The sequence below is a fragment of the Mustelus asterias genome, unplaced genomic scaffold (genome assembly GCF_964213995.1).
Source record: "Mustelus asterias unplaced genomic scaffold, sMusAst1.hap1.1 HAP1_SCAFFOLD_3249, whole genome shotgun sequence".
In the NCBI taxonomy this organism is placed as follows: Eukaryota; Metazoa; Chordata; class Chondrichthyes; order Carcharhiniformes; family Triakidae; genus Mustelus; species Mustelus asterias.
In genome coordinates, this window is record NW_027593194.1 from 11,346 (window position 1) to 36,892 (window position 25,547).

The 25,547-nt window shown below is 48.0% G+C and overlaps 1 protein-coding gene across 1 annotated transcript; it reads left to right on the plus strand.

Moving 5' to 3' along the window:
• Positions 1–5,939: 5,939 nt before the first annotated feature.
• Positions 5,940–24,038, plus strand: LOC144490411 (leukocyte receptor cluster member 8 homolog; the record flags this gene model as incomplete). The annotated part of the gene is made up of 11 exons (XM_078208153.1): positions 5,940–5,991; positions 9,938–10,127; positions 12,245–12,395; positions 12,528–12,644; positions 14,452–14,553; positions 16,868–17,090; positions 17,230–17,365; positions 21,830–22,015; positions 22,189–22,497; positions 22,806–22,952; positions 23,741–24,038. Coding segments are annotated over exons 2-11 (1,752 nt in total), but the record flags the coding sequence as incomplete, so codon positions are not given.
• Between the last annotated feature and the right edge of the window lie 1,509 nt (positions 24,039–25,547).

The following is a 25,547-nucleotide window of genomic DNA, read 5'->3' on the forward strand; positions in this document are numbered from 1 at the left end:
GAAACCCACACAGACATAATATCCTTATAGTGCAGAAGGAGGCCATTCGATCCATCGAGTCTGCACCGACCGCAATCCCACCCAGGCTCCATTTCCGTAACCCCAAACATTTACCCTGCTCATCCACCTGCCACGACGGTCAATTTAGCGTGACCATTCAACCCAGCCCACACACCTTTTGAGTGTGGGACGAAACAGGAGCACCCGGAGGAAACCCACGCAGCCATAGGGAGAAAGTGCAAACTCCACACAGACAGTGACCTGAGGCCGGAATTGAACCCGGGTCCCTGGTGCTGTGAGGCAGCAGTGCTAACCATTGTGCCACTGTGCTGCCTTTTTTAAAAAGAAGACCATTTGGCCCATCAAGTCTGCACCGACTACAATCCCATCCAGGCCCAATCCCCGTATTTACCCTGCGAATCCCCCTGACACAAAGGCAAAATTTGGCATAGCCAATCCATCTAACCTGCACATCTTTGGAAACATGTGGAGAACATCCCATGTGTCTCCTCAACCAGCTTAGCTACCCGACCTATTGCCTTCAAGGATCTATGGACATGCACGCCAAGGTCCCTCTGGTTCTCTGTACTTCCTTAAGAACATAAGAAATAGGAGCAGGAGTAGGCCATCTAGCCCCTCGAGCCTGCCCCGCCATTCAATAAGATCATGGCTGATCTGAAGTGGATCAGTTCCACTTACCCGCCTGATCCCTATAACCCCTAATTCCCTTACCGATCAGGAATCCATCTGTCCGTGATTTAAACATATTCAACGAGGTAGCCTCCACGACTTCAGTGGGCAGAGAATTCCAGAGATTCACCATCTTCTGAGAGAAGAAGTTCCTCCTCAACTCTGTCCTAAACTGACCCCCCTTTATTTTGAGGCTGTGCGCTCTAGTTCTAGCTTCCTTTCTAAGTGGAAAGAATCTCTCCACCTCTACCCTATCCAGCCCCTTCATTATCTTATAGATCTCTATAAGATCCCCCCTCAGCCTTCTAAACTCCAACGAATACAAACCCAATCTGCTCAGTCTCTCCTCATAATCAACACCCCTCATCTCTGGTATCAACCTGGTGAACCTTCTCTGCACTCCCTCCAAGGCCAATATTTCCTTCCGCAAATAAGGGGACCAATACTGCACACAGTATTCCAGCTGCGGCCTCACCAATGCCCTGTACAGATGCAGCAAGACATCTCTGCTTTTATATTCTATCCCCCTTGCGATATAGGCCAACATCCCATTTGCCTTCTTGATCACCTGTTGCACCTGCAGACTGGGTTTTTGCGTCTCATGCACAAGGACCCCAGGTCCCTCTGCACAGCAGCATGTTGTAATTTCTTTCCATTTAGATAATAATCCAATTTGCTATTATTTCTTCCAAAGTGAATAACCTCGCATTTGTTAACGTTATACTCCATCTGCCAGATCCTCGCCCACTCACTCAGCCTGTCCAAATCTCTCTGCAGACCTCCTACGCCCTCCACACGATTCACTTTTCCACTTATCTTTGTGTCGTCTGCAAACTTTGTTACCCTACACTCAGTCTCCTCCTCCAGATCGTCTATATAAATGGTAAATAGTTGAGGCCCCAGTACCGATCCCTGCGGCACGCCACTAGTTCCCATCCGCCAACCAGAAAAGCATCCATTTATTCCAACTCTCTGCTTCCTATCGGATACAGTAAGAAGTTTAACAACACCAGGTTAAAGTCCAACAGGTTTATTTGGTAGCAAAAGCCACACAAGCTTTCAGAGCTCCAAGCCCCTTCTTCAGGTGATAGACTCACCTGAAGAAGGGGCTTGGAGCTCCGAAAGCTTGTGTGGCCTTTGCTACCAAATAAACCTGTTGGACTTTAACCTGGTGTTGTTAAACTTCTTACTGTGTTGACCCAAGTCCAACGCCGGCATCTCCACATCATGACTCCTGTCGGATAGCCAATCCCCAATCCATGCTAACATCCTACCCCCAACTCTGTGTGACCCAATCTTCTTCAGCAACCTTTTGTGAGGCACCTTATCAAACGCCTTTTGGAAATCCAAAAACACCGCATCCACCGGTTCCCCTCCGTCAACCGCACTAGTCACATCTTCATAAAAATCCAACAAGTTCGTCAAGCACGACTTTCCCCTCATGAATCCATGCTGCATCTGCTTAATCGAACCATTCTTATCCAGATGGCCTGCTATTTCTTCTTTAATGATGGATTCCAGCATTTTCCCAACTACAGACGTTAAGCTAACCAGCCTGTAGTTACCCGCCTTTTGTCTATTTCCTTTTTTAAACAGCGGCGTAATATTCGCCGTTTTCCAATCCGCCGGCATTGGAAAACACATTCCTTGCATTGTGTATCCTCTTGCCTTGTTAGTCTCCTCAAAGTGGTTAAATTTCATTTGCCCATCCAACCAACCCAATGTTTTATATCACATTGAACTCGGACAAGACATACGTTCCGCCTCAACTGGAATATTGCGCCCAGTTCTGGGCATGGCACTTTCGGAAGGATGTGAAGGCATTGGAGAGGGGACAGGGAGGATCCACTAGAATGTCTCGGGAATGCGCTGCCTGTGGGTATGGTGGAGGCAGGTTCCATCCATACACTCATGAAGGACTACTATCCACAGAGGAGGTATGCGCAGGGGTACAGGGATCAGGGAGAGCATTGGGCAACAGAAATGAGTTGCTCTTGGCAGAGGGCTAAGACCGCCTGGATGGGCTGAACAGCCGTTCGCTGTTGGTCAAGGGCACCAAGCCCGACTCCCATTGGCAAAACCAAGAGTGGCCCCAGTTCTGATTGGCTCCAAGGTTGAACGACGTCACAATGGGATAGGAGAGGGGAAGCTCCCATTGGTCCATATCAGGACAATAGCCCAACGTTCTCGAGGTTCCCATTGGTCAGCAGCAGACAAAGGAGGTGGGCTCCGCAGCCTCCCATTGGCCGAGGAGTATACCAATCGCCCCTCAGTTTCTGATGCAGCGCGTGTTTGATTGGTCCAAACAGAACACGCTTGGTGATGGACAAGGGAACACGGGCGTTGATTGGTTAACGTCGAACATCCAACCGGTGGCAGACAGGGGCGGGCTCTGAAACTGCAATGGGGCGGGTGAATGTGATTGGCAGCCCAGCACTCGATCCGATTGGAGACGGCGGGGAACGTCAGTGAGTGACAGGACAATCTGAATGGCCAAGCGAGAGGACAGCGCAGTGTGATTGGTCAATCCCAGAGGATTGGAGGATAGCTAATGTGGTCCCGTTATTTAAGAAGGGTAGGAAGGATAACCCGGGTAATTACAGAGTACTGGGCTAATGGTAAGATACTTGGTAGTGTGGATGAACAGAGGGATCTGGGTGTCCATTTGCATAGATCCCTGAATGTTGGCACCCAGGTTGATAGGGTTGTTAAGAAGGCGTACGGTGTGTTAGCTTTTATTGGTAGAGGGATTGAGTTTCGGAGCCAGGAGGTCATGCTGCAACTGTACAAAACTCTGGTGCGGCCGCATTTGGAGTATTGCGTACAGTTCTGGTCGCCGTATTATAGGAAAGATGTGGAAGTGTTGGAAAGGGTGCAGAGGAGATTTACCAGGATGTTGCCTGGTATGGTGGGAAAATCGTATGAGGAAAAGCTGAGGGGCTTGAGGTTGTTTTCGTTAGAGAGAAGAAGGTTAAGAGGTGACTTAATAGAGGCATACAAGATGATCAGAGGATTCGATAGGGTGGATAGTGAGAGCCTTTTTCCTCGGATGGTGTTGGCTAGCACGAGGGGACATAGCTTTAAATTGAGGGGTGAGAGATATAGGACAGATGTTAGAGGTAGGTTCTTTACTCAGAGAGTAGTAAGGGCGTGGAATGCCCTGCCTGCAGCAGTGGTGGACTCGTCAACGTTGAGAGCGTTCAAGTGGTTATTGGATAAACATATGGATGATATTGGAATAGTGTAGATTAGAGGGGCTTTAGATTGGTACCACTGGTCAGCGCAACATCGAGGGCTGAAGGGCCTGTACTGCGCTGTAATGTTCTATGTTCTATTATAGGCCGGTGTGCTTGACGTCCGTGGTGGGGAAGTTGTTGGAGAAGATTCTTAGAGATAGGATGTATGCGCATTTAGAAAGGAATAAACTCATTAACGATAGTCAGCATGGTTTTGTGAGAGGGAGGTCATGCCTCACTAACCTGGTGGAGTTTTTTGAAGAAGTGACCAAAATGGTTGACGAGGGAAGGGCCGTGGATGTCGTCTATATGGACTTTAGTAAAGCGTTTGACAAAGTCCCTCATGGTAGGCTGGTGAAAAAGGTTGGATCTCATGGGATAAAGGGGGAGGTGGCTAGATGGGTGGAGAACTGGCTTGTTCACAGAAGACAGAGGGTGGTAGTGGAAGGGTCTTTTTCCGGCTGGAGGCCTGTGACTAGTGGTGTTCCGCAAGGCTCTGTATTGGGACCTCTGCTGTTTGTGATTTATATAAATGATCTGGAAGAAGGTGTAACTGGGGTGATCAGTAAGTTTGCGGACGACACAAAATTGGCAGGACTTGCAGATAGTGAGGAGCATTGTCAGAAGCTACAGAAGGATATAGATAGGCTGGAAATTTGGGCAAAGAAATGGCAGATGGAGTTCAATCCTGATAAATGCGAAGTGATGCATTTTGAACGCTCTCAACGTTGACGAGTCCACCACTGCTGCAGGCAGGGCATTCCACGCCCTTACATAATGTAGGGAGGAGCTATACGATAAATGGCAGAACCATTTAGGTTGTAGAGGGACCTGGGTGTGCAAGTCCACATGAGAAGGTGGTGAAGAAGGCATATGGCATGCTTGCCTTTATAGGACGGGGCATAGAGTATAAAAGTTGGGGTCTGATGTTGCAGATGTATAGAACGTTGGTTCGGCTGCATTTGGAATACTGCGTCCAGTTCTGGTCGCCACACTACCAGAAGGACGTGGAGGCTTTGGAGAGAGTACAGAGGAGGTTTACCAGGATGTTACCTGGTATGGAGGGGCTTAGTTATGAGGAGAGATTGGGTAAACTGGGGTTGTTCTCCCTGGAAAGACGGAGGATGAGGGGAGACTTAATAGAGGTGTATAAAATTATGAAAGGCACAGATAGGGTGAACGGTGGGAAGCTTTTCCCCAGGTCGGTGGTGACGTTCACGAGGGGTCATAGGTTCAAGGTGAGGGGGGGGAGGTTTAATACAGATATCAGAAGGACATATTTTACGCAGAGGGTGGTGGGGGCCTGGAATGCGCTGCCAGGCAAGGTGGTGGAGGCGGACACACTGGGAACATTTAAGACTTATCTAGACAGCCACATGAACGGAGTGGGAATGGAGGGATACAAAAGAATGGTCTAGTTTGGAGCCTAGTTTGGACCAGGGAGCGGCACGGTCTTGGAGGGCCGAAGGGCCTGTTCCTGTGCTGTATTGTTCTTTGTTCTTTGTCAGGCTGTGATCGGGCCGACAGCGCGGATTCTGAATGGTCGCCGGGGAGCGGGGGTCTGATTGGTCGTCAAAGAAGGAGCTAGGACTTTGATTGGTCAGAAAGGAAGGAACGTGGACTCTGATTGGTCGGAAAGAGGGGTAGTGAGTTTTAATTGGTCGATAAAGAGGGGCGTGGACAATCAGTGGTCCGGGAAGACAGTCGTGGACTCGCATTGGTTAGAACAGGGAGGAGCGGCATTTCATTGGTGGGAATGGTGAGGCTCGACATCTGATTGGTCAGGGCGCAGGGGCGAGGGCGCTGATTGGTCACGGCGGAGCAACGAGGGCGCTGAGTGGTCACGGCGGAGGAACGAGGCGCTGATTGGTCACGGCGGAGCAACGAGGGCGCTGATTGGTCACGGCGGAAGAACGAGGCGCTGATTGGTCACGGCTCAGAGCGCTGACTGGTTGGAAGAGACGGGAGGCGGTGTCCGATTGGTCGGAATGCGGTGGGCGGAGCCAAGCGGCAGTTGGTGGAGCCGCCATTTTGTGAAGAGGAAGGAAAAAGCTGAAGCGGAGGAGTGAGTAACAAATATCATTAAATATAAAATCTCACCGAGACAGAGGAGGGAACCTGTGATAGAAACATATCAGTGAGCCTGAGATAAATATTATAGATATATAAAATAATATAGATAATGTCAATATATCATAGAGAAAAAAACATGAAAACCCAGCGAGTGACAGTGATAAATATAATATATATAAATATAATCCTAATATAACAGAGTCAGCAACAAATAGCGTTAAATATAATCTTAATCTAACAGTGAATCTGTGATAAATATCATTGATAATATAATACATATAATGTAAATGTATCAGAGAGAAAAGATCATCAAAACCCAGCGAGAGAGTAACAAATGTTATAAATATATATCATAGAGCCTGCAGTAAATATATATATATTCTAGATATGTCATAGATATCATGTAAATATCATCCAGATATACCAAAAGGAGTAAAAAATATGTAAAATAATATATAATAGAGTAATAAATGTCATATATACAGTCTGTGATAAATATAGTATATAAAATGTAAATATATCGTAGAGAAAATAAAACAAGAAAAAACCAGGGAGGAATTGAGTGAAATAATGAATATATATCAATATATCATAGTCTGTGATAACTATCATCTAAATATAAATATATCATAGATATAATGTAAATATAATCCAAGTATAACAGTTCATAAACTATTTTGGGGGAGTTGGGGGTAAAGTGTTAGCGTGGATTGAGGATTGGCTATCCAACAGAAAGCAAAGAGTCGGAATAAATGGGTGCTTTTCCGGTTGGCAATCAGTGACTAGTGGCGTGCCGCAGGGATCGGTGCTGGGGCCTCAACTATTTACCATATACATAGACGATCTGGAGGAGGGGACCGAGTGTAGGGTAACAAAGTTTGCAGATGACACAAAGATGAGTGGGAAAGCAAATTGCGTGGAGGACACAGAGAGTCTGCAGAGAGATTTGGATAGGCTAAGTGAGTGGGCAAGGATCTGGCAGATGGAGTATAACATTGGTAAGTGTGAGGTTATCCACTTTGGAAGGAATAATAGTAAAATGGACTATTATTTAAACAGTGAAAAATTACAACATGCTGCTGTGCAGAGGGACCTTGTGCATGAATCACAAAAACTCAGTTTGCAGGGGCAGCAGGTAATCAAGAAGGCAACTGGAATGTTGGCCTTTATCGCGAGAGGGATGGAGTATAAAAGCAAGGAGGTCATGCTGCAACAGTACAGGGTACTGGTGAGGTCGCACCTAGAGTACTGTGTACAATTTTGGTCCCCTTATTTAAGAAAGGATATCTTAGCTTTGGAGGGGGTACAGAGAAGGTTCACCAGGTTGATTCTGGAGATGAGGGGGTTAACTTATGAGGAGAGATTGAGTAGACTGGGCCTGTACTCATTGGAGTTTAGAAGGTTGAGGGGAGATCTTATAGAGACATATAAGTTAATGAAGGGGCTAGACAGGATAGAAGCAGCGAGGTTATTTCCACTTGCAATGGAAACAAGAACTAGGGGGCATAGCTTCAAAATACGGGGGAGTCAATTTAGAACAGAGTTGAGGAGGAACTTCTTCTCCCAGAGGGTAGTGAATCTTTGGAATTCTCTGCCCAATGAAGCAGTAGAGGCTACCTCGTTAAATGTGTTTAAGTCACAGATAAGGGAATTAAGGGTTATGGGGAGCGGGCGGTAAGTGGAACTGAACCCACTATCAGAACAGCCATGATCTTATTAAATGGTGGAGCAGGCTTGAGGGGCTAGATGGCCTACTCCTGCTCCTATTTCTTATGTTCTTATGTTCATAAAATAAATTTCATTTAAATTATTTCTAACTATCATAGAAATAATCTAAAAATATCTAGGCATAACGTAACTTTAATCCAAATATACCAGATGGAGTACAATAATAAGTAGATTAAATATATATGTAAATACAATAGAATCTGTAATAAATATCATAGATATTATAAATATCTATCAGAGTAAAATAAATATCAGAATCTTGGATATATCACAGAGAGCGTAATAAGCATAATATGTATCCTAGATATCATGTAAATGCAACATAATCAGTAAATTTAATATTATAAATCTATTAGATATCTAAATATATAATAGAGATAAATATACATTAAGTAATAAATATAATATTTTAATGTGTATATATATATATCATTTAGTGAGAAAAGAATGAGTTAAGTATATTTTAATATAGATATGTAATTAAATAGAGAGGAAATATATCTAAATATAATAGAGAGAGACAACATACATATATATATGGCGGTGGCACAGTGGTTAGCATTGCTGCCTCACAGCACCAGGGACCCGGGTTCAATTCTGGCCTCGGGTCACAGTCTGTGTGGAGTTTGCACATTCTCCCCGTGTCTGCGTGGGTTTCCTCTGGGTGCTCCAGTTTCCTCCCACAATCCGAAGATGTGCGAGTTAGGTGGATTGGCCACGCTAAATTAGTGTCAGGGAGAATTAGCAGGGTAAATATGTGGGGTTACAGGGACAGGGCCTGGGTGGGATTGTGGTCGGTGTAGACTTGATGGACCGAATGGCCTCCTTCTGTTCTGTAAGGAATTCTATGATTTTCTGTGAACATGGAGGGGAGAGAGAGAGAGAACAACATGGGGAAAGGGGGAGGAATGTGTCCCATATCTGGGTTTGCTCCTCAAGGTGAATCTTTGTATAAAAGAGCTGGTGTTACAGAATATTTGCAGCACAGAAGGAGGCTATTTGGCCCAATGGTGTCAGTGCTAGCACTGTGGCCGCCCAGTGCTGTTCCTTGCTCTGCAGCTTAACACTGCAGCTTCTTTCTTTTCAGGTAACAACCCATTTTGTTCTGGAGAGCTTTGATTAAGGCTCTGTTTTCCACTCTCTGGGGCCGTGTGTTCCAGCCGGTATGCACTCCTCACCTCAATACACCTCCCTTCTCTTTCCAATCCCCTTCAACCTGTGCTCTCTCGTTCTTGTTCCTTCCATCTGTGGGAACGGTTCCATTCTCAGGAGACAAAGGAAATTTGGCATGTCAGCTACGACTCTCACTAACTTTTACAGATGCACCATGGAAAGCATTGTTTCTGGTTGTATCACAGCTTGGTATGGCTCCTGCTCTGCCCAAGACTGCAAGAAACTACAAAGGGTCGTGGGCATAGCGCAGTCCATCATGCAAACCAGCCTCCTATCCATTGACTCTGTCTACACTTCTCGCTGCCTCGGCAAAGCAGCCAGCATAATTAAGAACCCCACGCATCCCAGACATTCTCTCTTCCACCTTCTTCCTTCAGGAAAAAGATACAAAAGTCTGAGGTCACGTATCAGCCGACTCAAGAACAGCTTCTTCTCTGCTGCTGTCAGACTTTTGGATGGACCTATCTTGCATTAAGTTGATCTTTCTCTGCACCCAAGCTATGACTGTAACACTACATTCTGCAATCGCTCCTTTCTTTCTCTGTGTATGCTATGCTTTGTACAGCGCGCAAGAAACAATACTTTTCACTGTATACGAACAAATCAAATCAAATTTCTCCCTATCGCCTTGTCTTCTCCATCCAGACCCCTCATGATTTGCAACACCTCTGTCGCATCTTCCCCTCAGCCGAGGTGGAGAGTGCCAACTTCTCCAATCATTCCTCGTCCCAGGAACCATTTTCATCAATCTATTCTGCACCTTCTCCACGGCCCTGGTTCCCTTTCCCATTTGGTTTGCGTTTATTGAGGCACCTGTGCCTATATACTGAGTTGACCGTCTGTTTAACTCTATACTGTCGATGTGAGGGTAGAACAGTTATAATGTTATGACAGAGAAATACAGAATGTGACTTAAGCCACTGTTCAACCATCATATCTTCCAGGGTACAAGCATCAAATAGCTAGGTCAGCGGTTCTATTAGATGCATGACCCAGCATACTGAAGCATTATCAGCTTTCTGTCCTTCCTTCTGCAGCCGGCCAAGTGCAGGGAGTGTGTCTTTGGTGGAGTGTGGAGGGTCCGTATTCTACGGTGGAGGGTGTCGGGGGGCTCCGGCAGCTGGAAGTGACTGCTGCAGAAGATATGGCCACCCTGCAGCAGCAGCAACAGCAAAGCAACCAGAGCCAGACCTGGATCGGAAACCAGGCCACACAGGCAGCACAATGGTGAGAATGGGGAGAGTGGAGGGTGCGGGGTGGGGGTATGTACAGGAGAGAGCTGTCCCTATCTACACACACTCTCAGTCTCCACGTATAGGAGGGAGCTGTCCCTTCCATATACACACTCTCTCAGCCCCCATACAGGAGAGAGCTGTCCCTGTCTACATACTGTCTCGGTCTCCACGTATAGGAGGGAACTGTCCCTATCCACACACACACACTCTCAGTCCCCCACATACAGGAGAGAGTTGTCCCTATCCCCACACACTCGCTCTCGGTCCCCACGTACAGGAGGGAACTGTCCGTATCTACACACACACTCTTAGTCCCCACGTCCCTCCCACACATACACACACTCTCAGTCCCCACATACAGGAGAGAGGTGTCCCTATCCACACACAGACTCTTAGTCCCCACGTACAGGAGGGAGCTGTCCCTCCCACACATACACACACTCTCAGTCCCACGTACAGGGGGGAGTTGTCCCTATCCACACACACTCTCCTAGTCCCCACGTACAGGAGGGCGCTGTCCCTATCTACACACGCTCTCTCAGTCCCCCAGTACAGGAGAGAGCTGTCCCTATCAATACACACACTCTCTCAATCCCCATGTACAGGAGGGAGCTGGCCATATCTACCCACAGTAAGAAGCCTCACAACACCAGGTTAAAGTCCAGCGGGTTTATTTGGTAGCACAAGCCAACTAGCAGGTTACCTGATGAAGGGGCAGCGCTCCAAAAGCTAGTGGCTTGTGCTACCAGATAAACCTGTTGGACTTTAACCTGGTGTTGTGAGACTTCTTACTGTGTTTACCCCAGTCCAACGCCGGCATCTCCACATCATATCTACACAGACACACACTGTCAGTCCCCACGCACAGGGGGGCGCTGTCCTTATCCACACACACACACACTCTCTCAGTCCCCAGATACAGGAGTGAGCCGATCCTTTCCACATACACATTCTCTCAATCCCCAAGTACAGGACAGATCTGTCCCTTTCCCCACACACACACACACACACTCTCTCAGTCCCCAAATACAGGAGAGATCTACCCCTATCCAGACACACACAGTCCCAAGTGCAGGAGGGATCTGTCCCTATCCCCACACACACACACACTGTCTCCAAGTACAGGAGAGAGCTGTCCTTATGCACACACAACGCTCTCAGTCCCCATGTACGTGAGGGTGCTGTCCCTATCTACACACGCACACACACTCTCTCTCAGTCCCCACGTATAGGAGGGAGCTGTCCCTATCCACACAAACACTTTCAGTCCCCAAGTACAGGAGAGAGCTGTCCCTATCCACAAACACACTCATAGTCCCCACGTACAGGAGAGAGCTGTCCCTATCCACACACATTTTCTCTGTCTCCTCATGCAGGAGAGAGTTGTCCCTATCCCTACATACACACACTCAGTCCCCACGTACAGGAGAGAACTGTCCCTAACCACACACATTTTCTCTCTCTCCTCGTGCAGAAGAGAGTTGTCCGTATCCACACACACTCTCTCAGTCCCCACATACAGGAGGAAGCTGTGCCTATCCACACACACACTTTCTCGGTCCCCAAGTACAGTAGAGCGCTGTCTCTATCCTCTCTCACTCTCGTATTCCCCAGGTACAGGAGAGAGCTGTCCCTATCCACACACACACACTCCCAGGCTCCATGTGCAGGAGGGAGCTGTCCCTATCCACGCACACACTCTCAGTGCCACATTCAGGGGGGTGCTGTCCCTATCCACACACACACACACTCCCAGTCCCCACGTACAGGAGAGAGCTGTCCCTATCCTTTCACACACTCAGACCCCACATGCAGGAGAGAGCTGTCCCTGTCCCCACACACACACACACACACACTGTCCCCACTTACACTAAAGTGCGTTCCCTATCCACACACACACTTTCAGTCTCCAGGGGCAGGAGGGAGCTAGCTGTATCAGTGCAGTCTTTCCCTGTCCCACGCGTTGTATACAGGAGGGATCTGCCTATCTGTTAAATGTAAATTCAGGAAAACGGGATGGGTGTGACATTTATCTTTCTTTGACATTGTGTACAGAGCAATGAGCTGTTGTGTTTGTTTTCTCTTGTTCCCCCTCTCCTCGTTCTCTAGGGCTCAGCAGTATAGTTGTTCCAGCGGCGGGGCGGCGGAAAATTCTGGAAAGCAGGAAAACCCAGAATGGGAGAAGGCCCGGCAGGCTCTAGCCAGCATCCACAAAGCAAGTGCACAGTCTGGGACAGGAAGCGGACAGGGGGCCGCACAGGTAATGGCCAACGGGATGCGGGGTGGGGGTGATTGTGAGGATGGTGGTTATACGAGTGCGCACGGGTGTCTGCCTTCATCGCTCCATCTTCAGTCTGACATAATGCTTTCCTCTGTTGCTCTTTGGTCACAGAGTCCTCAGTACCTGGCTCAGCACTCCGATCCAGCAGCCATGCAGCAGTATTATCAACAGTGGTACCAGCAGTACAACTACAATTACTCCTACCCCTATTACAGCCCCTACCAAATGGTGAGTACCCTTGTGTTCAGCTCTCCCCATTACAGTCACTGCCCACGTGTTTTCGTTCGAACTTTCCGCCTGTTGCAGTCCCTCAGCGTGGGATGCTACCATTATAGCTATCGGGAGATGGTGGCGAGGCTGTAAGTCCACTTTGAGCGAGATTTCAAGTTGAGCTTATATCTTCGCTCATTTACACACTCTGGGAGCGACCCGGGCCCATCCGCTGCAAACAAAAGAAACGTGATCAAGCTTTGCGCCTTTTTTGAATGATCCCAGAGCTGATAGTTCCCCTTGCTTTCTCCGTGGCAATGTCTCAGCCACTCAGAGTCTCACTCTTTTCTCCTTTAGTGTAAACTGTGGTTATCCTCTCAAATTTGGAATTCTTGTGTTTGTCTTGATGAGTGCAAGACAAAAAGCTTCAACAGCATGTCTCCCATTTCGCGAACGTTCGAGATCTCTTAACATTGATCGGGTGCCCATTCCAAACTTCTGCTCTTTGCGTGATTTGCTTATTTCTAATCCCCTGAATGGAAAATGAGATCAGGCCAGTGCACACATGATGGGCTGAAGGGCCTCTCTCTATGCTGAAAAATCCGAAAGACCTTGTTCCAATATCCTTGCTCTCTGCCCCTAAGGAGGGCACAGAGAGAGGAGGAGAGAGAAAAAGTATCAGTTCCCCTTCTGACTTTGAGTGTGCTTTGATTGTTGAACGGGTGATAATCCATTTACTGAATTATGTGGCAGAAGACTTCTGATGATTCACAGCAGTTTGATTGTGATAGTCATTTAGTCCAGCCCTGAAACATGAGCTACAGTGGGTATCAACTGCTCTCAGTTCATTCTGCAGCTCGTACTGGTTTAGTCTGAAAGAGACCTGCGTTTCTGACATCGACACTGGTCACACATCTGAAATGAGAATATGGGCAAGGTGGAACAGCGGTTAGCACTGCTACCTCACAGCACCAGGGACCCAGGTTCAATTCCCACCTTGGGTCACTGTCTGTGTGGAGTTTATGCGTTCTCCCTGTGTCTGCGTGGGTTTCCTCTGGGTGGTCCACTTGCCTCTCACGGCCCAAAGACGTGCTGGTTAGATGGATTGGCTATGCTCAATTACCCCTTAGCGTTCAAAGATGTGCAGGTTAGGGAGATTGGCCATGCTAAATTGCCCCTTAATGACCAAAGATGTGTGGATTAGGTGGATTAGTTATTGTAAATGTGTGGGGATAGGAGAAGAGATGGGCCTGGGTAGGATGTTCTGTCGGTGCAGACTTGATGGGCTGAATGGTCTTTCTCTGCACTGTAGGAATTTCATGGAATGCTGAGTTGATCCAGTGGTTTTGTTTCTGTCTTTATTCCTCCATTGGATGTGGGTGACCCTGGCACGGCCAGCATTTTATCCCATCCCGAGCTGCCCTTGAACTGAGAGCCTCACTCAGCCATTTCAGAGAGGCAGCTAAGAGTTAACCACATGGGTCTGGAGTCACAGGTAGGCCAGACTGGGTAAGGACGGCAGATTTCCTTCCCTAAAGGGGACAATAATGAACCAGATCGGTTTGCAGTAGAAGCGAAGATAGTTTCACGGTCACCGTTACTGAGGCTAGCTTTTCAATTCCCAATTTATTAATGAAATTCAAATTCCACCCGTTGCCATGGTGGGATTTGAACCATTCACCTCTGGATTGCGAGTTCAGCCACATTGCCACCAGGCTACGACCTGCTCGATCCTTCATGTTTTTGTTTCAGTGATCTTGAGTAGCACTTGGTCTTACCTGTGATCCCTGTTTGATCTCTGCTCCCCGCCCCTGTGTCATTGCAGAACATGTATTCAGGATACCAGGGTCAGTATAACGTACAGGGTTCCTACCCAGGAGCGCAGCAGGGCCAGCAAGTGTCGCCGCATGGCAGTAACCATACGCAGGTATGTCTCAGTCACAGCACCACCCTAACCACCCCTCCACCCCCACTCCCTCCCAGCAACTGCAGGATACCTCACACATGCTTCCTTTCCCCCACCTCACTTCAACAGGAACCTATAGACCAATTGGCCTCACACCTATCACTGGGAAATGCCAGCATCCATTGCTCAGAAAGTAAGTAGCAGGGCATTCGGAAAGTCAGAATGCAATCAGGCAGGCTCAAAGCGTGGGTTTGCGCAGAGGAATTCCTGTTCGCCCAATGTATTCCATTTCTTCCAAGCAGGATGGATAAAGGGAACCTGTGGAAGTGGTGTATTTGCATTTCCAGACAAGGTGGCCACACAAGGCAAGAGTCATGGTCTTGGACTGATATACAGAAAACAGGAGGAGGCCATTCGGCCCTTCAAGCCTGCTCCACCATTCATTATGATCATGGCTGATCATCCAACTCAATAGCCTGATGCCGCCTTCCCCCCCATATCCTTTCCCCCCCCAAGTGCTATATCTAACACTTTGAAAAGACACAATGTTTTGCCTCGACTACTGTTTGTGGTAACAAATTCTACAGGCTGCTCCATCTCTGGATGAAGAAATTTCTCCATCTCTGTCCTCAATGATCTGCCCTGTATCCTCAGACTGACTGTGATCACTGGTTTTGGGCACCCCACTATTGAGACCATCCTTTGTACATCTACCCTGACTAGTCCTGTTAGAATTTTGTAGGATTCTATGAAATCTCTCCCCAGCCCCCTCATTCTTCCGAACTCCAACGAATACAATCCTAACCAACTCAATCTCTCCTCGAGTGCAAGAACATCCTTCCTCAGATAAGGAGACCAAAACTGCGCACAATATTCCAGGTGTGACTTCACCAATGCCCTGTATAATTTCAGCAAGACATTCCTGCTCCTGTAGTCGAAGCCTCTCACTATGAAGACCAGCATACCATTTACCTCTTTTACTGCCTGCTGCACCTGAATGCGTACCTTCAGTGACTGATGTACAGGGATACCCAGGTGTTGTTGCACATTCCCCTCTGCTAATTTATGGTTATTCAGATAGTAATCTGCCTTCCTGTTTTTGCCACCAAAGTGGATAAACTCACATTTATCCAAATTATACTCCATGTGCAAATCATTTGTCCACTCACTCAACTTGTCCATCTGGGCATGGATAGAGAGAATTGGCTAACTACCAGGAAAAGGGGAGTTGGAATAAATGGGTCATTTTCCCGAATGGCTAACTGTTCCGCTGCAAGGTTCATGCTCGGGCCTCCAGCATTTACAGCCAATATTGATGACTCGGATGAGGAAAGCTGAACTACGCTCCAGTCAGATTTGGTGAGAAAGAAAAAGTTGAGGAGGGGACACAGTCTGCAAACTTGGTTGGGTTAAGTGAGCGGGCAAAAAAAAACATTGGCAGGTGGCGTGTAATGTGGGGAAAAGTCAACTTGGCCACTTTTGACAGCAAGAATAGAAAAACAGATCATTGTTTAAACGGAGAGAGATTGTAGAATGCTGCGGTGCAGAGGAATCTGGGTGTTCTTGTATGTGACGGTCAGCGTGCAGCTGCAGCAAGTGATGAGGAAGGCAAATGTTGGAAGGCGGGGGGGGGTGTGGGGTGGATATGGAGTATGAAAAGAGGGATGTCTTGCTACAACCATACAGGGTACTGATGAGACTGTACCCCCGGAGTACTGTGTACTGGGTTTTTGCTCTTAACTTAAACTTGAACTTAAAGAGGATGGCATAATGGTTAGCACTGCTGCCTCATGGCGCCAGCGACTCGGGTCACTGTTTGGAGTTTGCACGTTCTCCCTGTGTCTGCATGGGTTTCCTCCGGGTGCTCTGGTTTCATCCCACAGTCCAAAGATAAGGAGGTAGATGGATTGGCCATGCTAAATTGCCCCTTAATATCCAACGGTATGCGGGTTAGGTGGATTGGCCATGCTAAATTACCCCTTAGTGCCCAAGATGTGCAGGTTCGGTTTATTAGCCATGCTAAATGGCACAAGGTTAAGGCGGAGTGAAGGGCCTGGGTGGGATGCTGTTTCAGAGACAGACTCAGGAAGTTGAGTCTCTGCATCGAGATTCTATCCTGTACTTGCACTGGAGGCAATTCCAAGCTCCTCACTCTGCCAATTCTTGGTTTGTCTGATCAGGAGGTGCTGAGCAGGTTGGAGCTCGTGCCTCACGTTTTGCTCACACTCATGCCTTCACGCGCATGTGGGCACACTCTCTCGTGCACACACCATTCTTTAAAAGGTGCCCCCAGACTGAAATTTCCTCCTGCCTCTTTCTCCCCTCCTCACCTCAGCCTCCAGTACCCGGCCTGGAAGACGGGCTGCCCTACGCCAACTCGCAGGGGACAGGAGGGCAGCAGAGTCAGCAGGCGCAGAAGCACACAGCGGGAGGGCCAAGCTCCAGCCAACAGCAGCAGCAACAACAGGCCGCCACACAGCAGCAGCACCACTCGCAGCAGGGCACCTATTCAGAGGGCAAAGGAAAGAAAGGGCAGCAGCTGTGGCAGCGGATGAAACGTAAGCAGTGGTGTGGGGGAGGGTGGCAGGGGCTGCGCTCAGATTGATGTCATGGTGTCTCTGGGGTGGAGGGGTGTGACCAGCAGACCGTCTTCATCAGCTGCGCCCTGAGGTGACGCTGTCTCTATTGTGGTTACAGAGGCACCGGGCAGCGGAGGAGTGAAGTTCAATATCCAGAAACGACCATACGTGGTCAGCAACCAGGGCTTCAGTGGCACAGCGGCCGAACAGGGTAGTCAACAGTTCCCCGAATCTGAGAGGTACCAGACTGCCAGGTAAGGGCGAAGGGCACTGTTCGAAGACAGGCCCAGGCGCATGTGTGGCTCAGCTCCGTGTCACATCTACTCCATCTCTTGCAAGGGGAGTTGAGTGCGAAAGCAGGGCAGTGCTGCCGCAGCATGTAGGGCCTTAGGGAGACCAGAGAACTGTATTCAAACGGAGAAAGACTGCAGAACTCTGCAGTACAGAGGGATCTGGGTGTCCCGCACAGATTGGAAATACCAAGCTACCCAAATCCCAAATGGAAATATGAATCAGCTGCCATAACAATTTTACAATTTGCGTATAATGAAATTTCTGAAGTCAAGATAAGTAAGACCAATTGTGATCATTTTATATATTAAACATTTATTAAATTGAGGGAAAAAGGAAATTAACATTTAAAACACAACACCTTTACTCGGTTAGCAGTACTTTACAAACATTTCCTCAAAGATTTTGGCTTAAATAAACTCAGAGCTGAACCCCATTTTCATGGCAACAGTCCTCATAGATTTTTAATCAATGGCAAATTCCACAACACTACCAGATGGTGCCCTGTTGGTCTTTGGGGAAATCTGACACGGAATCCTCTGTCTGAGGGAGGCAGCAAACTAATGTTCGTAGGTCTGGTTTCAACATTTCACCATCTTGACCAAGATCTCTCAATCCCACACCACAGTCTTCAGTCTCACTTTAAATGCATTTGTTGCCTTTTGATTTTCCACTCTCTTGTTTCCACAATCCTTCAGAAGTTCCTCTCCCCATAATTCAGTGGTTCCCAAAGGGTGCGGCGCGCCACACTGGTGCGGCGAGAGAGGATGGCAAGTGTGGCGGGAAGATTCAAGGACAATCAAAGAAACATTTAAACATGGATAGATATTTTTCCAAAGTGAGAGCAAGAGCATCAAGTGATGCTGAGGATGATCCGAGTCCACGTTGTGATCCAGAATCGCCGTTCGAACAGAGTGCTGAAGAAGAGTCGTTTAATTCTACAGTAGCAGACCCAAGCAAACCTCCAAAAAAGAAAGTTTGTCGACAATATATGGATAGCTATCTGAGTCTCGGTTTCACATGGACTGGAGAGGAAAACGTACCTCGGCCTATGTGTTTGATCTGTGGTGAGAAGCTTTCCAATTCCAATATGGTCCCAAGCAAGATGAAAAGTTGTCAAAACATGGAAATCTGGCAAACAGGGATGTTCAATACTTTGAAAGGCTTTTCGAACAGCAGAAATGCCAACGATCATATTTCAAAAAACGAATGGCAGTCTCAGATAAGATGCAGATTGTATCTTACCAAGTGGCTGAATTGATTGCTCAACAGACAAAACCACATACAATAGCTGAAAAATGGATTCAGCCTGCCTGCGGCTTGATTGTGAAAACTTTGGTGATGATGCTGAGCGAGAAGTTATGGAAATTCCTTTGTCTGATAATACAATTCGCAGAAGGATAGTTGATATGTCAGCTAATATTGAGAAGCATGTTTCCAAAAGTATGAAGAATTCTAAATTTGCCATTCAAGTTGATGAATCGACCGACATTAGTGGAAAAGCACAGTTGCTTGCCTATATCCGACTCATTTACAATGACGAAATAATCACACAGTTTCTATTTTGCAAGGAACTTGAAAAACATACCAGAGGACAAGATATTTTCCAAACCATGTCTGAGTATTTGGAAAAAGTTGAGATTTCATGAGATTCTTGTATTGGAATTTGTACGGATGGAGCGCCATGTATGGTAAGCAATGTGAGAGACTTGGCGGCACTCATCAAACAGAAAAATCCAGATGTAATATCAACTCACTGTTTTTTACACAGAGAGGCATTAATCACCAAGACCCTTGTAGCTGATTTGAAGTTGGTTCGAGATCAGACCGCATTGTGAACTTCATCAAAGCAAAACCACTAAAGGCGCGGTTATTTGTTCAACTCTGCAAAGGTATGGAATCAAAACATCAGTGCCTAATTCTGCACTCGGAGGTTTGCTGGATGTCCCACGGAAAAGTTTTAAGTTGGGTGTTGGAACTGAAGAACGAATTAAGAGAATTTTTGGAGCAAGAAGGGAACCCATTGTACCACCAACTGGATGACAATGACTGGTGTGCAAAGCTGGCATACTTGGCCGATATCTTTTCCCGGTTCAATGTGCTCAATGCCAGTATGCAAGGCCGCGATGACAATATCCTCACAACTACAGACAAACTAACTGCATTCCAAAAAAAAGCTTCAGCTCTGGCTCGGAAGAGCGATGCAACATAACCTCGAAATGTTCCCACTGGTAAAAAGTTTTAAAACGAGCAATGAATTGTACGGCCTCAGACAGGAACATCTTGCAACACTGGTAGAAAAGATTGATCATTACTTCCCATCGTCGTCTGCAGAAAAATTTGACTGGGCTAGAGACCCCCTTTGCGAATTCCATCTGTTCAGGTTTGACATTGGATGAGGAGGAGAAAATGGCCTGCATTTCGAGTGATCGCACTTTGAAAATGAAACACGGGAGTGTGCCACTGGACTCTTTTTGGATATACAACCAGAAACAGTATCCACGCATCTCTTCAAGAGCATTAGCTATTCTTCTACAGTTCTCCACGACATATTGTTGTGAACAGGGATTTTCAGCTCTGACAAATATCAAAGACCAGAAAAGAGAAAGGCTTCTTTGTGTTGATGAGGAGATGAGAGTTTGTTTGTCTCAAATTAGACCTAATATAAATGAGATTACCCGACAAAAACAAGCTCACACCTCTCATTGAGTTTGTATACTTAAGGTTACATATGTAAGAGGCTCGTCTTTTAAGCATATTTTGGGAATGAATCATGTAGCTGCATTGTTTTATACTTTCTGGATGTCCCATGATCATATTATAAAGTAGTTGTGTTCTATGTTATGAATCAAGCACTGCTAGGAATTGTTTTTTTTTGTTTTTGAATGTATTTCTTATCAATTAAAAATTCGGTGTGGCGCGGGCAAATTTTTATTCCGAAAGTGCGGCTCAGTGAAAAAAGTTTGGGAATCACTGCCATAATTGATCAAGTAAGAGTTTTAACAACATAAGGTTAAAGTCGCAACAGGTTTATTTGGTAGCAAATGCCATTAGCTTTCGGAGCGCTGCTCCTTCGTCAGATGGAGTGAATATCTGCTCACAAACAAGGCACAGACACACAAAATCTTCACATTCTAATCAATATTCTGTAACTTGATTTTGTGTCTCTGTGCCTTGTTTGTGAGCAGATATTCACTCCATCTGACGAAGGAGCAGCGCTCCGAAAGCTAATGGCATTTGCTACCAAATAAACCTGTTGGACTTTTACCTGGTGTTGTTTAAAATCTTACTGTGTTTACCCCAGTCCAACGCCAGCATTTCCACATCGTAATTGATCAGTCCTTTTTTACACATTACAGCTGCAATATTTATAAACTTACTATTTTGCCTCATTCATTTATGATCTCCCAATTGTATATATTTGACAATACAATAGTTAACTTCAAGTCACCTCCCAGTGCAAATTTCCATTCATGCTGCTTTCTTAGCTCTCCATCTTGGCTCTGTTCATTAGAATTTCAAACCATGAGCCTTCACACCTCTATTGGTGTTTTGACTAGTCTCCAATTCAATTAAACTCATTGCATCCATACTCAACCGTTCAGGTTTGTTTCCTTGTACATGACAATACATCAATGATATTTTTTTTAAAAAACACTCGGAGGTTGAGGGGAGACCAGATAGAAGTCTACAAGATTATGAGGGACATGGACAGAGTGGATAGTCAGAAGCTTTTTCCCAGGGTGGAAGAGTCAATTACTAGGGGGCACAGGTTTAAGGTGTGAGGGGCAAGGTTTAAAGGACACGTACGAGGCAAGTTTTTTTACACAGAGGGTGGTGGGTGTCTGGAACTCGCTGCCGGGGAGGTAGTGGAAGCAGGTACGATAGTGACGTTTAAAGGGCATCTGGGCAAGTGCATGAATAGGATGGGAATGGAGGGATATGGTCCCTGGAAGGATAGGGGGTGTTAATTCAGACGGGCAGCATGGTCGGTGCAAGTTTGGAGGGCCGAAGGGCCTATTCCTCTGCTGTAATTTTTTTGTTCACTCTAGTTTTCTTCATAGAACGTAAATGACAAAAAGTTAGTTGCAGGGATAAAGAAGAGGAGAGGAGTCTAGAACGAGGGGGGCACACCGTTTCAGAATGAGGGGGTCTCCCATTGAAGATGGAGATGAGGAGGAATTTCTTCCCTCAAAGGGTGGTCAGTCTGGAATTCTCTTCCACAAAGAGCAGTGGAGGCTGCAGCTCATTGAATATACTCAAGGCTGAGTTAGAGGGTTATGCAGTGGGGAACACGCAGGAAAGTGGAGTTGATCAGATCAGTCATGGTCTCACTGGCTGACGGAGCAGCCGAGAGGGGCCGAAAGGCCTGCTCCAGCTCCTTCCCATTGCTATTTATGACTGCTGACAATCTCTTGGTTTGACAGCGGCTCTCCCACCAAGCCCGACGATTGGCCCCAGGCGATGAAGGAGTACGTACAGCGATGTTTCACAGCCTGCGAGACGGAGATGGACAAGGACCGGACCGAGAAGCTGCTCAAGGATGTTCTACAGGCTCGGCTGCAGGACGGTTCGGCTTACACGATAGATTGGAGCAACGAGCCTCTACCTGAGTATGTATCTATCACTGAATCTGTAACAAGCTCAACTGCATGGGGTGTTCCTCCTGTTCCTGTGTAACAGGCTCGAGGGCTGAATGGTCTGCTGTGTTCTCTGATTCGAAGATAAATGATGGTGGGGATTCTTTGACTGCTCCCCATCATTAATTCTCCCTGTTTCTCTGCAGCCTCACCAAGGACGACACAAAGACCACGCCTCAGAAAAAGAATCGGTGGGAGCTGCCAACCATCCAGTCCCATCGAGGGGGCCTGACATCCAGCCCTTCACAAAGATGCACCATGCCCACCGGCTCGAACCACCGCAGTGGTGCCTCGTCCCAGCGGGCACGGGGGAGTGGGCAGCCCTCCAGGTTTGGGTACCGCAACGTCTTCACGCGGGAGGAGTCCAGCTCCTCGTCCAGTGCAGGCTCCCGATCCCGGTCAGCCAGTCGATCCCGCTCCTCTTCTAGATCTCCGCACAGACGTCATCACCGCAGGTAAGGCTCATAGAGAGACTCCGCCATCATTCCCCTGCCAGTCCTCAACTCTCTCTGCCATCCGACTCTCCTCTTTTCCCTCTGAATCTCCCCTCCACTCCCCAACTCCCTTCATCTTTCTGCCCTCCAACTCGCCCCTTGCCTCCCCCTCCCAGAGTCTCCCCTCTCTCCCTCCCCGATTCTCCCCTCGCACCATCCCCACAGCTCTCCCCTTGTCCCCCAACGCTCCCCTCATCCCCACATCTGCAATTGCTGTGTCTTTCTGCTCCATGTTTCTGTCCGTGTTGACTGTTTAATCTCTGTGACAGTGACAGTGGCTCAAGCTCTGGGAGCGAGAGTAGCTCGTATTCAGGCAGTGAGACCCGTACCGGATACAGGAAGCCCTTGCAGAAGGGGCGAGGTCGTGGACGAATGGACCGGGGGCGAGGCCGGGGGCGGATGCAGAGGAACAGACGGTAAGGAGCAGCAACAGAGAGTGGAGAGCAGGCAGGCACTGCCCCATCCCAGACTAATCGAGCGGGTGGGGAACTGGGATAGTGTGCAGATGCTTTGAATTCCTCTGTCTGAGGGGTTGATGCTGTACGTTCACTGCTCTTCAATGGCATGTGTGAGCATCGCTATGAGTCTGGCTGTGTCCTTGGAAGCTGTATCACCATGTTGAGTGCCGATGCAGTCAGGGGAATGAGCCCCTAAATGCAGGAGTTACTGCCTGACTTCAGGTCTCAACCTTATCCCGTTTTCTGTATTCTCTCTTCTGAGTGTGTTTCTGTTTGAGCTATGTTCCAGAGACTGAAATCTCATCATCCAAACTCTCCCTCTCTCTCCCCGCCCCCCCTGCACAGTCGGAGGGAGATGTATGTACTATAATCCAGACCGACACTCCCCCCGGTGCCAGTACTGAGGGAGTGCTGCACCGCTAAGTGTGTTGTCTTAAGATGTTAACCTTGGGATGTAAAATGATCTTGTGGCTGTTCTCTGAAGAAGGATGAAGTGGGGGGAAAGAGAACTCCCTGGTGCCCTGGGCGCCACAACTATCCTGTCAACCCTCTACAATTAAATAGAAAGGCGATAATCTTGTCGTTGTTGCATTGCATGTGGGATCCTGCTGTGCACAGATTGGCTGTTGCGTTTTTTATTACAGTGTTGACTATTGCAAAATCGACAAAGTAGTTTGTATTTGGCAGTTCCCTGCCCAAGTGTATGTGTTTCGAACCACTCCCCACCCCTGTTGTTTCTCCCACAGGGACTTTGACATGCAGGCCGTCGGCAAGAAGGGCCGCCGGATGAAGCGGCACAGCCAGCTGGTATTCGAGGACCCTGACAAGGAGTTCAAGAAGCAGCGGCGGGCAGCCCGCTTCCAGCACGGGCAGCCCAAGAGGCTACGGTGTGAGCCCCTGGTCCTGCAGATCAACAGCTTTGACAGTGGCACTGAGCCCCTCGACTGGGACCACATCAAGATCGTGGGCACCAGCCAGGAGATCACCAAACACTACCTGCGGCTCACCTGCGCCCCGGATCCTTCCACCGTCCGGCCGGTTTCAGTGAGTGCTGCGCGCGTGTGTGCTCATGGTGGTGTGGGAGGACCCTATGCTTTCTCTCCCCTCCCCTCCCCCCGACCCCCCCTCATATGTCCCCTCCCTCGGACCTGGCTCTCATTTCTTTCCTCATCCAGTGTCCAAATGCAGTTTGCGCGCCCTGTCGCATCAAGGAACTTCTGGGGAAGAGTGATCATAATATGAGTGACTTTGATATTGAGTTTGAGAGTGGTTTAGTTGAGGATTAAATGTGGCTCGTAAATTTGGAAAAAGCTGATGATAGATCTGAGTTGGCAGCAGTGGGCTCGGAATCTGGAAACAACTGTATGTCTTCACAGTAAGAGGACGTAAAAGAACATGCCGGAAGTGGTGGAGAAACAAGGCTCGCGGGAACTTGAATAAATTAGCGTCAGGTAAGAAATCTTATTGGCGCCATTGCTAATTGATGTCCTGTCCCCTGGAGCTGAGGGGCTGTGGCCTCGGGTGCGAAAAGATCCAAGCAGATGAGAAATTAGCAAACGTAAAGAGGGAGAGAGAAACTGGGAGACTACGGGGGCCAATCGGCCCGACAGCAGTTTCCTCGGTGGCCTCAATTATTAGGGATGTGGGAAACTGGTCGTTTCAAAAATCAGTGTGGACGCGGATTTAGAATTGGAGAAGTCACTGGGAACCGGTGGATGTGGTGTACCTGGATTTTCATTTGATCCGGTGCCACACGAAGTTGTTCCCCAGTATTAAGTGGCATTATCTCTGCTTGGGCAAAAAAGCCAAGGTGGAATAAACGGGACATTTTCAGATTGCTGCAGGGATCAGTGCTGAGGGCCACGGCTATTGACCATCTGTATGATAGACAGTCGGAGAAGCAGCACGTGTTGTATCCAGGTTTGCGGACAGGTGGGGGGGTGTAAGTTGTGAGGAGGACACAAAGAGCCCGCAAAGAGAAGTTGGAGGGTTTGGTGAGCGGGCAACAAGACAGCGGGCGGATTGTGATGTGGGGATGTGGGACGGCAGGTTACCGACTCTGATCAGAAGAGGTCGAAAAGCAGATGGCGAGAGACTGAGACCTGCTTGCATTCAGAGGGACCTGGGTGTCCCTGCACAGGAATCGCAGAAGGGTTGGCAAGAATTTAGGAGGGGTACGTCAGACTTAGTTACAAAACGATTGGAGTGTAAAGAATTCTGAACACAAGTACACGGAGCTTTGGTGAGACCATTCTTGGAGTAGTGCTGGGATGAATGGGTTTTCCTTTGAGGAAACGTGGAGCAGGATGAGCCCAATATCTCCCGCCCCGCCGCCGCCGCCGCCCCCCCCCCCCCCCCCCCCCCCCCCCCGGCCAAATCCCTGGTGTGCAAGGACAGGGATAGGCCTAGGATCAGGAGACCTCCATTTCAGAAGAATGTCTTCACTCCGAGGGTTTTTGCATCTTTGTGGAGTTCTGTGCCCCAGGAAGCTCTGGACAAGGAGTCGCTGAGATCGTGGCCTCGAATCTAATTGGAGACTGTGGGATATGGAGA